The sequence below is a fragment of the Aythya ferina genome (genome assembly GCF_964211825.1).
Source record: "Aythya ferina genome assembly, chromosome: 1".
Classification (NCBI taxonomy): Eukaryota; Metazoa; Chordata; class Aves; order Anseriformes; family Anatidae; genus Aythya; species Aythya ferina.
Window position 1 is genome coordinate 69,643,683 of NC_140296.1, and position 13,883 is coordinate 69,657,565.

At 42.4% G+C, this 13,883-nt stretch overlaps 1 protein-coding gene across 5 annotated transcripts in view; it reads left to right on the plus strand.

The window, feature by feature from the left end:
• GABRA5 (gamma-aminobutyric acid type A receptor subunit alpha5) overlaps positions 1 to 12,469 on the plus strand; it is a 57,337-nt gene extending 44,868 nt beyond the window's left edge. For all 5 annotated transcript variants that reach the window (XM_084505599.1, XM_084505598.1, XM_084505601.1 and 2 more), the window contains 4 exons: positions 2,343 to 2,486; positions 8,228 to 8,380; positions 9,811 to 10,022; positions 10,926 to 12,469. In XM_084505599.1, the coding sequence (XP_084361725.1) occupies positions 2,343 to 2,486; positions 8,228 to 8,380; positions 9,811 to 10,022; positions 10,926 to 11,228 (812 nt within the window). In that variant the 3' untranslated portion in view covers positions 11,229 to 12,469. The remainder of the gene's footprint in view (positions 1 to 2,342; positions 2,487 to 8,227; positions 8,381 to 9,810; positions 10,023 to 10,925) is intronic.
• The last annotated feature ends 1,414 nt before the right edge of the window (positions 12,470 to 13,883 follow it).

Here is a 13,883-nt window from a genome sequence, read left to right on the forward strand (position 1 = left end):
AGTTTTTCAAAGCAGATCATGAGATGTAATTACAGTAATTTTACTCCACAGCTACAAATACAAGCATATGAAAGGCGTGTGGGCAGTCCTGCATGGCTGCATGGCTAATAAGGATGGAGGATTCATAGATTCTCAAATTCCAAAACTTGGATTAGCTCCAGCAATGAGCACAGCAGCAACAAGCTACTGTCAGAGGTATGATGAAAAAGATCTCATCCTATCTTTATATTTCTAGTGACAGCAGCCCATGGTCTTTTCTTGGAAGATTAGCTATCCACTGTTTAATCACACCCCAACCCCCAATTAGGAAATTGTGTCCTATTCTTCATCAGAATCTCTCTGAAACCATCTTTCAGGCACTGTTTTTTTTTTCTTTTCCTTTTGTCAGTAGTGTGAAAAATCCACCCTGTTCTTAGATTTCTTTTCTGCATGGAAGTATCTATGCTCAGTGATTGAGTCATGTCTCAGCTTCTTGTCAGTGAGCTAAATAAGTTGAGCTCCTTAAGCTGCAAATCATAACACTTGTTTTCCAGTCCCTGGAGATACTTGTGACCCTCTTTTGAACCGTCTTTCTCTGTCATTATTTCCATAGCTTTTCAAAAGTGTGGACAACAATGTAAGAATAGCTGTAAAAAGTCAGATCAAAGGTGTACCCAGCCTAGCATTCTGCCTCTGGTAGCACTTCCCACAGATGCTAAGGGAAGATTAGCAACAGGGAAAACAAGGTACTGCTTTCCTCCCTGCTGCATCCAAGTGATCTGCAGCTCATTGTGCTACAGCTGCTCCTAACCTGAACAAGGATGTCCTCCCATTTGCTGCTTGACATTCCTTGTTCTATGAATTCAGGGGCTGCCTTAGCAAATTTTTCCCATTGCAGTGCCTCAGAAGTTCATGTTGAGCTGCTCTCTGGGAAAGTTTTTAAGTCCTCTGTGGCATCACTGCTTTCCAAGACAGCTTGCTGGCTCTGGCAACCAAAACTTGTGGTCTGTTGGAGACAGTACACTGTACATACAACCTTCAAGATAGCTGCCTGCCTTTGCCTTTCAAGTTCTTATCTGGAAGGCCACCACATGTTGCCTACTAGATTGTATCGAAGTAGGACATGAGTTTTTTCAGAAGAAAACATTCTGCACCACCATCTTACTAGTTACAGAGTGCAGAAGGTGAGATATTTGTATTTGATTTCACCTCCTTCAAGCTCTATCTGCATTTCACATCCCACTGGGAAAGTAAGCCTCGCATGTTGTCCAGATATTAGTACAGTGGACTCCTGCCTATGTAACATGCCTGCAGTAAAGTTACCCGAAAGCTCTCAATAACCAGGGTGCTCAGGTAAGAAGTGTGAGATCTCCTTAATTAAATAAAATATATTTAAAAGCATAGTCAGCTCCTTTTTTTTTCTTTTTTTTTTTTTTTTTACTTAATATGCAGAGAAAGCTTAAAAAATAAAAATAAAAGACAGCGTTGTCAGTATTTCTAAAAGAAAAATGAGATTCTTTTATAATAGCTTAATTACTCCAGGTGTTAAGGCTTTAAAAATAACAGCAACATTACTGAGGAGGGAGTGAGTTGGCAGTTCTGCCACTGCCTTTATTTCCAAGGACTTCCAAAGGCTCATAAGAGAGATCTTGTTACGTTCGCATCTCCAGGCGTGCAGGTGTATCTGCACCACCACCAGTTTGCTCCAGTAAGCACAACATCCAGCTCCTGCTCTCCTTCATGCCATCCCACCCCTCAGTACTTTCTCTGCTCTTTTGGGTCACAGACATGCACGCACAGAGGGACACACACATTTGTCCCAGCTTCCTTCATCTGCATTCGTCCCCCACACACATCCCCTCACCCATGTGTACATATCCCAAACTCAGCACACACAGCAGATCCCGTGCTTGCCCACAGCATCACTTGGTATTTTATCGTGGAAATGGGATGAGACACAGAAGCTCCCCCTTGCCTAGGCACTCGAGGCGCATGAGTGCTTTTGAGGGGGAGACTTCAAGAAATGCCTTCTGCAGCTCGCTAGGGTTTAGGAGCTGCCATCTACGTGAGTATGGGTCTGAGCTGCTCTCTCAAATCGAGTGGTTGTGATGGATTATATTTATACCTGCACTGTTCCACCCTCTGACAAACCATCCCACACATCTGTTATATTAGAAGGCTTCAACCTAATATTTTTTGAGCTGGGCATATGGGAACATGATTATATCATCTTTATTTGTTTTTCTCCATTCACTCTCACTCCTCCATTCTTCCCTCTCCCCACCATTTATCATTTAAGGATTCACTAAAATATTACACGGTGTTTTTTACTCATCACCATCTCTTTTTCCCTGTGTCAACAGATGCTTATCCCAATTCTGAAGTGATCTATGTGTGGACTAATAGCACCACAACGTCTGTGGTGGTGGCCGAAGATGGTTCACGACTTAACCAGTACCACCTGATGGGACAGACTGTAGGAACTGAAAACATCAGCACCAGTACAGGTAGGCAGACTATTTCCACGCCCTGGTTGCTGAAAGGCTCTGGTTGTTTTTCAGGGAGGACAGGGATGCGTCTGTAGGATGTGGGGTGCTAGGGAGATCTGGGCAGGTTCCTGGCTACTTAGCAGAGGTATTAAATTGGAGAGGGCCCTGTGCTGGCTGTTAGGTACTTTACAAAGCCACTGCAGAAGATGCATCCAAGCTCTCGCTATTTAACAGGAGTGCTGGAGACACTGCACACAGCTTCTTGGCAGCTGCCTTTGCCCAGGCTGCCAGCGCTATTACTGGCGTATTTCCCTGTGGGAGGAACCACCCCGGGAGGCAAACACCACCCACGCGTTTGATCCGTTTCAATCATCGCTTTAAAATGATTTGCTCGATGAGGCCGCGGTGGGGGGAGGAGGAGGGAGAGGAGGGCAGGTGGCCGCGGTGGCGTGGCTCTGCAGTGTGCCCAGGGGACCCCACTGCTGGAGAGGAGCTGCCAGCCCCGAGGATTCCCGTTTCCTCCCCAGCTGGACGTGGAGGCACCAGATGTGGCAGCATTAGGGAGGCAAAGAAGGTTTAATCCCGGACCAGGCACCCACGTGCGCTGTCCCCCCCTTGCTTCTTAAGGCCCCCACACAAGGGCAGCCCTGGGCGCGCATTGGCGGGGGAGTCCCGGGGGGGGGGCGAGGCTGTGACAGGCGTCACAGGGGCCCTGTGGGACAGGAGCTTAACCAGGTTACACAATGCACTCGTCCTGAGAGCATTAGTGGCACGGAGCATGAGGGCTCCTCAGCCCGCAGGAACAACATAGCCTGCCTTGAAGGGAAAGGAGGTTTCCACCGCGGGGCCTGGGGGGCAATGGGGGACACCCTGCGGCAGGAAGAAATGTAATTAGCAATGACAAAGCCGGTCTAATTGCCTGGTGTCTTCTGGAGATGCAGACGCATCCCTGGTGAAAAATGACAGGCTTGGAGCTGAGGGCAGGATTGTAGAGGATGAGGTATAGATCAAGTTAAGAACTGGTTACTATCCACAGGAAATTTAGGAGATGTGAAAACAGGCAGGACTACACTCACACACAAGGTTACTTTGACCAAAGCATCAAGGCACATAAATCTTTCTACTCAAAATGTCCAAATGTGTCCAGTAAAGGGGGTGGTTGAGCTTGTCTCTTACTCTCCAAACACAAGACAAAGCAAGGGGAAGCTTGCCTCAGGCAGCACAAAGGACCCACAACACACAACCACTATGGAGCTTCATCCCTTCCCTTTGCCTAACTCAGGAGTCACAAAGCTATTTCTAAAGCAAAGACATATAAAAGTCAAGAGATGACAGAGTCAGAGGAGCCACTGTGGTAGAAAAAGGACAAATATGTATTGCTATCCCCCATTAAAGAGCAAAGAAAGACACCTTTGTCCTTACCAGTTTACCATCATAGCTGCGTTGTTCTCTGCGATGAATGGCAACTCCCCTCTTGCCTTCATCATGGCCAAAAAAAAGATCCAGAGGATGTACTGGGGCATCTCCTACAAGCTTGTCCTGCTCCTCAGAGCCAGAAAACAACCCAGTCCCAGCAGCGTGTGCTCCAGTGTGTCAGCTCCGGGCCACCACCAGCTTGCAGTCTGCCTCGGAAAGCTCCTTGTAGTCCTCAGCCCAAGGGAATGCCGCACTCTCCAAAGCCCAAAGGTGCTGCCCAGTAGCCTCCTCCCTCCTGTACACTAAGATTTAGGCTAACAAATGCTTGTTTTCCAATGTCAAGATTTTATATTAGTGTCCAGGGTTGCATCTGGGGTGGCTGGATTCTGATTGCAGGGTGGATCACAAAGAGCAGGACACAGATTGTAACTGGGGATTAGCAAAATGCAAAAATCCGATTTTGCACTCGGGAAAGCATCAGTGCACGATGGATTTTCTGGACTTCATCAAGCTCGTGGTAGGCCAGAAATCAGGGTTACTTATGAACAGCCATCTAAGGCATTTCTTCCTTCTATTGCATTTTTGAAAGTGAAAAAGGAAAAAAAAAATAAATAGCTGTAGCTGTTGCATGAATCCAACTGCTGGGATTTTTTACTTTATTTATTTATTTATTTATATTTTTTTGACACATGAGTCAAAATACACAGCCCTTGCAGTTGCATAGGCAAAATGCTTGTATATGTCACGGGACATTTATGCTTCTCTTTCTAACAGTTTTTTTTTTTTTTTGTTTTGTTTTTTTGTTTTTTTTTAAATTGGAAATACTGGACCTGCAGCAGTCCTGTGGGATTCTGCTGATTTTGTACCCAAGCTGCTATGTTTATCTGTCTTCTCAGAAAAGGTATCCTGGAGCTCCCAATTCACCAACCAATTTTGAAATCGGGAACATTTTAGCTTTGCCACAGAAAATGGCTCTGACATATGCCACCTGTGTGGTGTGTTTTTTTGTGCTAACATCCCCAAATATTATTCCCCCAGAAGAGAAGATACTTGACATCTCGCACTGCTTCCAGCAGCGCCAACATCTGGTGCATCCTGCTGTTGTGTTGCTGAAAGCATTTAGATATGGGATCTGGGTCCACGTGGATCTTGCTGGTTTCTGCAAATGGTTGCCCAGCTCTGTTGCCCAGACCCAGAATCTCTCATTGCTAACTTAGGATCTGCAGTGCCACAAAACAAAACACAAACCCACTCTTTTCAATTCTGCCAGCTGGAGCCCAAACTCTGAAATATCCAAAGCCTAAATAATACAGTAAAAAATCAGCCCTTCATTCTGCACCAAATAAGTCTGATTTTTTTTTTTTTTTTTTTTTTTTCTTGAGATGAGTGTTTCCTGTGCAGCACTATCAAAATAACACAGGCTTCTCTTGTGGACCAAAATGTTGTGGATGTCAGCATGATCAGGGACTGCAGTGTCACAGACCTAACATCAGGATTGTGCTAGAACTGTTGATAAAACTGATTTGAGGCATATATGGCAACCAAACAAGCCTAGGGTCTGGCCCATCCTCACTGAAATACTCCTGTGAACCCCAGCATAATGGCATTGGAAGAAAGCATGTGAGATCATGAAAATTTGTAAGCACAGTCTCCAGAACTCCATCACCTGGGTACCAAAAAAAGCCACTGTATTAGCTTTTAAAGCATCAGAAAAACTTAAGACCAGCAGCAGCTCAGTAGCATAGCTCTGGGAAGAAATGCTCTCTTGAGCTTTTCACCAGTGCTAAATCTGTGATTAGAATTGTTTTTGCAGTGGTGAGTGGACCCCACCAGGAGCAGGACTCTCATCTATAAGTGCTACAGAAAAATTACCCCTTGTTCAAGAAAGCTACTGATCTAAGGATATACTGTGGCCTTACAGAAGTAAGAGGGAATTTTGCCACTCCAACAGAGCCAGGAGTTCCTTCTCTATAAACAAAAGGCCAACTCAGGCAGCTTTTAACATTACTTCAAGCAGTGGTCCCAGGGCATTAAAAAACAAGCTCTGTTTTTGTTTTTGTTTGTTTTTTTTTTTGCCAGCCCCTAGTCTGCTGGAGAGGATGTTCCTAGTGCAGGCATTTTTGAAAAGGGCAACAGGGAAAATAGGAAAAAATAGCAGCTGGAAGAAGAGCAAATACAAAATCAGGTGATATTATTTCAGTGGAGACAAGAGGTTTGGTAGGTTAAAGAAAACAAAAAGGTAAGAATCAGCTATGGAAGAACATCAAAATATAGGCATTCATTTTCCGTATTCATCAAAAGAAAAAGATGGATCCTGTTGCTCTGCTGAAGCTGTGCAGATTTTTTTTTTTATTCCAGCTCCAAAAACATACTGTCAAAATCAATAATGCACATCGTCACTCCTTAGCAAGCAGGGACACTGGGACTCAAACACATCCCAGTGCAGCAGCAACTCAGAAGGAGATTACAGGCACGTAGACCCCGCTGCTCCTGGCATATTTTATTGGTAATCCACAAACTGAGAGCTCCTAAATAAAGAGCAAGTGAGACCACAGCATGTTCAGCATCTCTGGTTCAAAATTACACTAAATGGCAGGAAATTAGATGTTGCTTCTCAGGGATTTTCTCCCCAGTTTCACAGCATCCCCTGTCCATCCCCACATCCCTCGTCAGGAAAGCATTTCACCAGAAAATCAGACTCTAGAAGGAAGTCATAAAGATTAAGGCAGGCTGTCAGGTGAGGCAGTTCTATGCTATTCCAGTCTTTCAGTCTAAAATTCTCAGTGTGAATAAGTCTGTAAACTTCATCCAAAAGAACAGAACTCCTCTACCTCAACTCTTCAGGATAGCTATACCTGCAGAAGACCTCTCACTGTAGACCTGTTGTCTGCTAATTAGCCATATTGTCACTTAGCAATAATCCACCAAATCTAACTGCTTCGCAATGCTGGCTGCAACTTAATGCAATTTACTCAACGCAGATTCAGTCTGTTATATATTTTCCTTTAGTGTTTGCTCTATGGAAGGTAACAGTCCATTCTTGCAACAGAGATTATAGCTAATCCTTTAGCTCAAGTCGTTAAGGTCTTCATTCAATTTGTTCTTTAGAAAATTTGAGTTATGAGCCCCAAAATTCCCAGGATCTGAAAAATATATAAGTCAAAAGGGAAATTATATTTGTTTTATTCTCAGAGGACAATACACTTTTCAGAACAAGCATTACTCTGATTCATCAGCATCCAGCTGAATAATGCATGCTTTTAAATTAATTTGAAGTCAATATAAGTAGAGATCTGCTAGGGCTCAAAGGGGGTTGGTTGTTTTTTATGCTTATGTTTAAGCTCTATTTTTCCCCAGAAAAATGGTAGCCTGTTCTCAGATAGCAAGTTTTTGACTTTGGGGAGCAGTTACCATCAATGAATGGCCATCAGTAACAACTATGGTTTTACAGGAACAGTCTGAAAGAGCTGCTTAAGTTCTGATTTTTTATTGAACTGTTAGGGAAGATGACAGCTGGTCTGTCTGTTTTGGAGTGCATTTTTTTTAGGCTTGTATTGAAATTCAGAGGGCCTGACAAAAGCCAGATTAAGGCAATGCTGTGAATTTGGCATATAAAAAAGACATGGAGTTCAACACTGCTGTAGCAGCTTTTAGTGAATTCTTCATGAAGGCAGTACTCTAATAATTGCCCAAGTGAGCAAGACATGGCACAATGTCTGTCCAGAAACATGTAATCTTTCCAAGAGTCAAGGCATACAAAATTCTAGGAAAACTGCATGCTCCAGAAGGATTTATTTTTTCCTGGAGAAGCAATTTGATGGATTTAGATACTCCAATCAACAAGACCTCTTAAAATCTCTGGGAAAAACATGAATTTTTGAAGCACAGATACTGGGACAGGCAGTCACTAAAGTGTGGTGCAGGAGGAGCGTCTGGACCTGTTGTCATTCTTGAAAACTGATGGCTTGGCATTAACAGGTCCCTAACGAGGTTAAGCCCTGCTTCTAAATCGGGTTTCTAAGAGTAGATGGCCTTAATTGTTACTCTGACGGGACAGTTTGTGGGACATGGTCAAAAACAGGCACTGCCAGCAATCCAGAGATTTCATGCCTGTGAACATCAAGACGTGCCAGGTGCATAAAAGGACTGCAGGTTTTCAGTGCAGTAGTAGTCAGTCACTGTCTTCTGCTTCTGTATTCCATAGTACAGAAATCTAGATATTCTCCATACTATTAAGAGTGGCTGAATTGTATCCTGAAAAAGGAGGTGTAGCTGTCCTGCTTAAACCCCCAAATCAGTAAGCCTCTCTTATTTTAGCCATGTATGCATTTTTCTCCCCTTAGGCGAATATACTATTATGACAGCACATTTTCATCTCAAAAGGAAAATCGGTTATTTTGTCATCCAGACATACCTTCCTTGCATCATGACTGTGATCTTATCACAAGTGTCGTTTTGGCTGAACAGAGAATCTGTCCCTGCTCGGACTGTCTTTGGTGAGTACCTGACTCTCTCACAGCATGGAGGAAGGAAAGGACTTGTTTGTGGATGTGATTTTCTGTAACAAAACCACAGAGCTCATTTCTGCTTGTGTTGTAGATGTTCTCATGCTCTCTTCCATTTTCAAAATCCATTTAAAAACACTGTCTGGGCTTTTTCAAAAAAAAAAAAAAAAAAAAAAAAAAGCATAAGAATCAATTATATGAGGGTTAAGGATGGAAAACAGAAGAATCGGATTGTTGTAATTTCAGGGTTTTTTTTTTTTTGTTGTTTTTTTGTTTTTGTTTTTGTTTTTTTTCCCCACTCAGGTTAAATATGTGATGGTTTAGAACAAAAAGCTATGCATATGATGATAGTACATACTCTAGTCTAAGCATTTGAAACAGATTTCACTTAAAAACATTTTGTTTATCTGTGTTTTCAAGATGTTTATCTGGGAAAAACCATGTAGAGGTTAATTAGTGACAATTATCTCTATTACCATCAAACAAATTAATATGATTTTGCATTTAGAAAATGTATATTTACTACAGAAGCTGTCATGGAAAAATCCTTTGGGGTCTCTTAAATTACTCGACTTATCACTAGAAGATTGCAAAAAAATAAACAGTCTTAACTGAAGGTTGATGAAATCAAAAAACCTACTAGATGAGAAATGAGGGGAGTGGGAGCAGCTTTGTGCGTGAAACTTTGGCCAACAGTTCTTAATAGAGCCATTCATCTATAGGAGCCTACTGAAATCTGTCAGCACCTTTGATAAAAAATCAATTAACGATCTGTACAGGGAGTACAGGTGCCAGCATCACGTTGCTGACTGGTGATGCTGATTTTAGATTCATGAAGGCATAACTGAGAGTTCAGTTTTGTCCTGCTGGAGGCATCTGTCCACAGATGGAACTAGTGGCAGCTCTGTCAGCTACTGACTTCTGTGGAGGGAGGAGCTATAGTCAAGGGAATAAATAAGTCAGCAATTTCAATGATAAAATCTCCATGTGAGAAAATAAAAGCAATAATCACACTTTATTATGACAGTTATTGCTGAACAGGTTGATCATTTATTATATCATGTTACCAATTGACAAGTGACACCCTATATATATCATGCATCAATGTACAAGGATAAAATGCTAGTAGGATTTTGGTTTCTGCAACAGTTGGGCTTGTATTATCCTTAAAATCATGCTTAAGTACACTGTAACTACAGATAACCTGAACACAGAGAAGTAAACACCTGAGGACAGAGGCTTTCATTTTTTTTCTTTTTCAGAGAAGTATCTCATTCTTTCAGACCAAACTTTGCAAATACTGATTTACTTCATGTGGCCTTTCTAGCTATCACACTGAGTTGGGGCCCACTCATAACTTACTGGGAATCTCCTAAGGGCTACCAAGCTGATCTCTGCCTCTTGTTTTTCCTCCTTTACAGGAGTAACAACAGTCCTCACCATGACCACCTTAAGTATCAGTGCCCGCAACTCTTTGCCAAAAGTGGCCTATGCTACTGCAATGGACTGGTTTATAGCAGTCTGCTACGCCTTTGTATTTTCTGCATTGATTGAATTTGCAACAGTCAACTATTTCACCAAGAGGAGTTGGGCATGGGATGGCAAAAAAGCCCAGGAAGCTGCTAAAATCAAGGTGCTTACCTTACGTGTTTTAAATACCCAGAATAAAAAGCACTAACTCCGCATAGTTCATATGAATGAATGCAGGATTTCCATCTTCTCCGTTTAGTTAATTTGTGATATACTCTTACCTTCCTATAGAGGAATATTTGCAAGGAAATATGCCTTCTTCTGTTCAGAGAGGTAGACTGTCAGTCTCTGCCATCTATATGAAGCGGACTGTTTTCCAAAAAATATAGGGCATTGAGTGCGTGTGACATGTAGTGACCAAATTTGTGATAATCAGCTACGAAGCCATAAGAGGTAACTCTGAGGAGGACTCTGTGTGCTCTCCCAGATAAATGGCAAGGCTCACGTTGAGCTCCATGGGTTATGGTCCTACCACAATAATTTTGATAAACTGAGGCAAAAGAGCATTCTTTGAAAACACAACCTTGAGTTTCAAGCCAAAAGGAACATTTTGGAATAGGACTGACTCTTAGCGAATGATGTCCTGGAGAAAGTCTGTGTTGGCAGGCACCCTGCCAGAGCAGTACCAGGAGGGGGGCTAGCAGAGACACCGAGCCCTTCACCGCACTGCTGCCTTCAGCCAGGAGGGCATGGCTGGCGTGGGGGCAGCAGCCTCTCCAGCTGCAGGGCTGCTTCACCCTGACAGGAGAAGCTGCTAACATACATGCCCCCTGGGATCTGGGTCCAGACAGCCTTGCTTCATTATCTCTGACATCAGGAAAGCTTTAGCCTGAGTAAGAGCTATAACATGGAGGCAGAAACAGCTGTTTGGGAGTCAAAGTCAGAATAGCCCCCCAGCGTTTGTTAGCATGATTGATTACAGTGCTTAAGTTTGGGGTCTGGTATCCTGAGAACCTGTTTCCACTTTCTGTTTCTGTGGTCTAACGTTTTGGTCTTTGCACTGCAGAAAAAAGAGCGCCAATTGCTGGGAAATAAATCAACAAATACTTACAGCACTGGGAAGATGACCCCTGCCCCAAACATGCCAAAGGACTCAACCCCATCTGTCATCTCAAACACAGCTTCTGCTCCAGCCAAGTCCACAGAAGAAAAGCCTGCCGAAAGCAAAAAGACTTACAACAGCATCAGTAAGATTGACAAAATGTCCCGGATAATTTTTCCAGTGCTATTCGGAACTTTTAACTTAGTCTACTGGGCCACATATTTGAATAGGGAGCCTGTCATTAAAGGTGCCAATTCTCCAAAATAAACTGAAGGACTCTAAAGCCACATGTGAGCCATACTTACAAAGCAGATGCTACCAAGGAAAATTTGAGATCCAGACAACTTTCTACATTTGGGCAATATTCTTCAGGAAGTTTTTTGCATGTTTAATAATATGTACAAATAATATTGCCTTGATTGTTTCTACATGTAACCTCAGATGTTTCAGAGACAATTATATTACTTACAGCAACAGATCTTGATAAAAGATCAGAAGACATTGAACATGGCTTCTTTGCTGCTGAGTATCTTGCATTGATAGTTTACAAATAAAATAAGTTATATTTTTTAACTGTTCACGTGTACTACATATCGTGGTTTTTATACTTCAGATGTACAGTCATACAAATGTAGGCTTAACCTCTATTTTACAGAAGAGCTCCACTATTGTCATCTGATAGGTTACTGTGAGTAATGCCAGTTGTAAATGTGCCAAATTATTAACTGTAGGGCTATGTTTGAGCACCTTTACTGGTTATAGGTAGCGCATTACTCCACAGATAAAACTGCTCAGCCCAGTTTTCTTTAATATAAGTTAATACAAGGCAGTTAATCCTAATGGGGCTATGCTGATTTTCACTGCTTGAGCCTCTAGCTTGCAGTGGAGTAACACAGAGAGCGAGATGCTACTTGTGTAAATAAAGGTGTGGAATCTTGCCCTTAAAAAATAAAATAAAATTGGGTTTTGCATTACAAGGAAATTTTCTTGAATGGTTCTCAGTATCTATTCCAAAAATTAGAGATATATTGCATGAAATTAACATAGATTAGGAACATATTTGTGCAAATAAAACTTTTGACAATGGCAGTAGACATTTTATTAAGGTAAAGCAGCTAATGTTTGGACGTTTTCCTGAGAAGATTGTGTTATATTAGCAGAAATAAACAGTAAAGAATTATGATAATTCTGAAATAATTATTACTTGTTTCCCACAGTGAAAACCAATCAGACAACACTAAGAAGTGTGATCAGAAAAAAAAAAAAAAAAAAAAGTGCTTCATGACAGCAAGGTATTTCAGTGACAATATTGACAGAAAGGTCTTTGTACTGTCCATCTGAAAATTTTCTATAAAACGCCTTGCTGCTGCCAATGTGTTTTGCTTTCACAATGAATGAGAAAATGCAATCTGAGTTTTCAGCTCTTTTCTCCTTGGCATCTTTCTTTGTTCCAGAAGCTTTTGTAATTTAATCTTAATGTTTAAATAAAAAATGCATTCGACACTTGATTGCAAAATGTCATTCTTATACTGGTTATCATTTTAGAGATCAAAAAATCACCACTGGAGCCAGAAGAATTAAATGGAAAGCATATATGCATGCAGTGAAGCAGATGTGTGTGCATGATACATCCTCACTGTTGCCCAGAAAGGTACATATGGAGTGAAGACAGTGAACTGGGATATTTCAGAATTCAGTGTTATTTTGCTGTGGAGCATCAGTCCTACGTTCTATTTGGGACAGAGAGGAGAGCCTGTGCCCTTCCTGAGACATCCCTTTTGCATGTTGGTCTCTCCTCAAAATTTCATAAAGTCTCTGTTTAAGGGTGGAGTTTCTGCTTCACTTGGAGGTCAGGGTCCACTCCAGGACTGGGGAGCTGTCTGGGCTTCTCGTGTCATCTCTTCTTCCCCTTCATTCCTAAACATTGCTGAGAAAAAAGCTCATGAGTGTATTCCTTTTTTTTTTTTTTTTTTTTTTTCCCTGATGCTGCTGTGTAATTGGACTTTTGCAGATTCCCAGTGGCCAGAGAGAAGCCAGGTGACTGAGTAGCTGGCAGGGAGGAGCCCATAAGGGGCATGCCCATCTATTAGTTACAGTGCTGCCCTGAGGCAAGGTGAGGCTTTGGATCTCTGTATTAATTTCAGCTTCCCATGTGGATTTATCAGCCACGTAGCTCCTCATTCACTTCACTGTTTTTAAAGTGGGATGATGTTATTTGGATGCAATTAATTCAGTCCTTTGGGGATCAAAACAGTGAAAAAATGCAAGGCCTTTTGGGCAGCAAAGCTTCATAAATCCCTGTGGTTATTTCTTTTCTTGCACATAGGTTACTCCCACAAAAAGGCGAGAGCCTGGGAGACCTTCTGTTTTCTCAGCAAAATGCACACATGTTGCACTGGCCATCCACAGTAATTTGCTCACTATGCACCTCCAAAACAGCTAAAAACACCTGGTGACTGACAGAGGGAAGATCTTTATGTATATGCAAGACAGACCCTCTCAGCTGCAGCCTCTGCTGCCCCTGCCTATGTCCACAGAAATGTATAATGAGTGCAGAGCTGCGCTCGGGGCAGGGCTCCATGAAGATCCAGAGAAGGAGAGAAGAGCCCAACGTGCATCCAGGCAGGCAAACACAGCAATTGCTCCTAGATGGGATGTGCATACCCATGGACATTGGTAACCATATGACCATGGACAAGTCTCCTTGCTAGGAATCTGCCCGCAGCTCACTGCTTCCAGTCCCACCAGAGTGACAGATGAGATGTAACTCTCATGACATCACTGACACAACGCAATGCACCAAAGTTATCTTGCTCAACCAGGTGTCCGGGAATGGTGGGTGGACTGATAAGGATCAATTAGGAGGTAGTCCATGTGGAGACTTGCCTTTTTTTTGACCCCAAAAGTATGCACACTAACTAC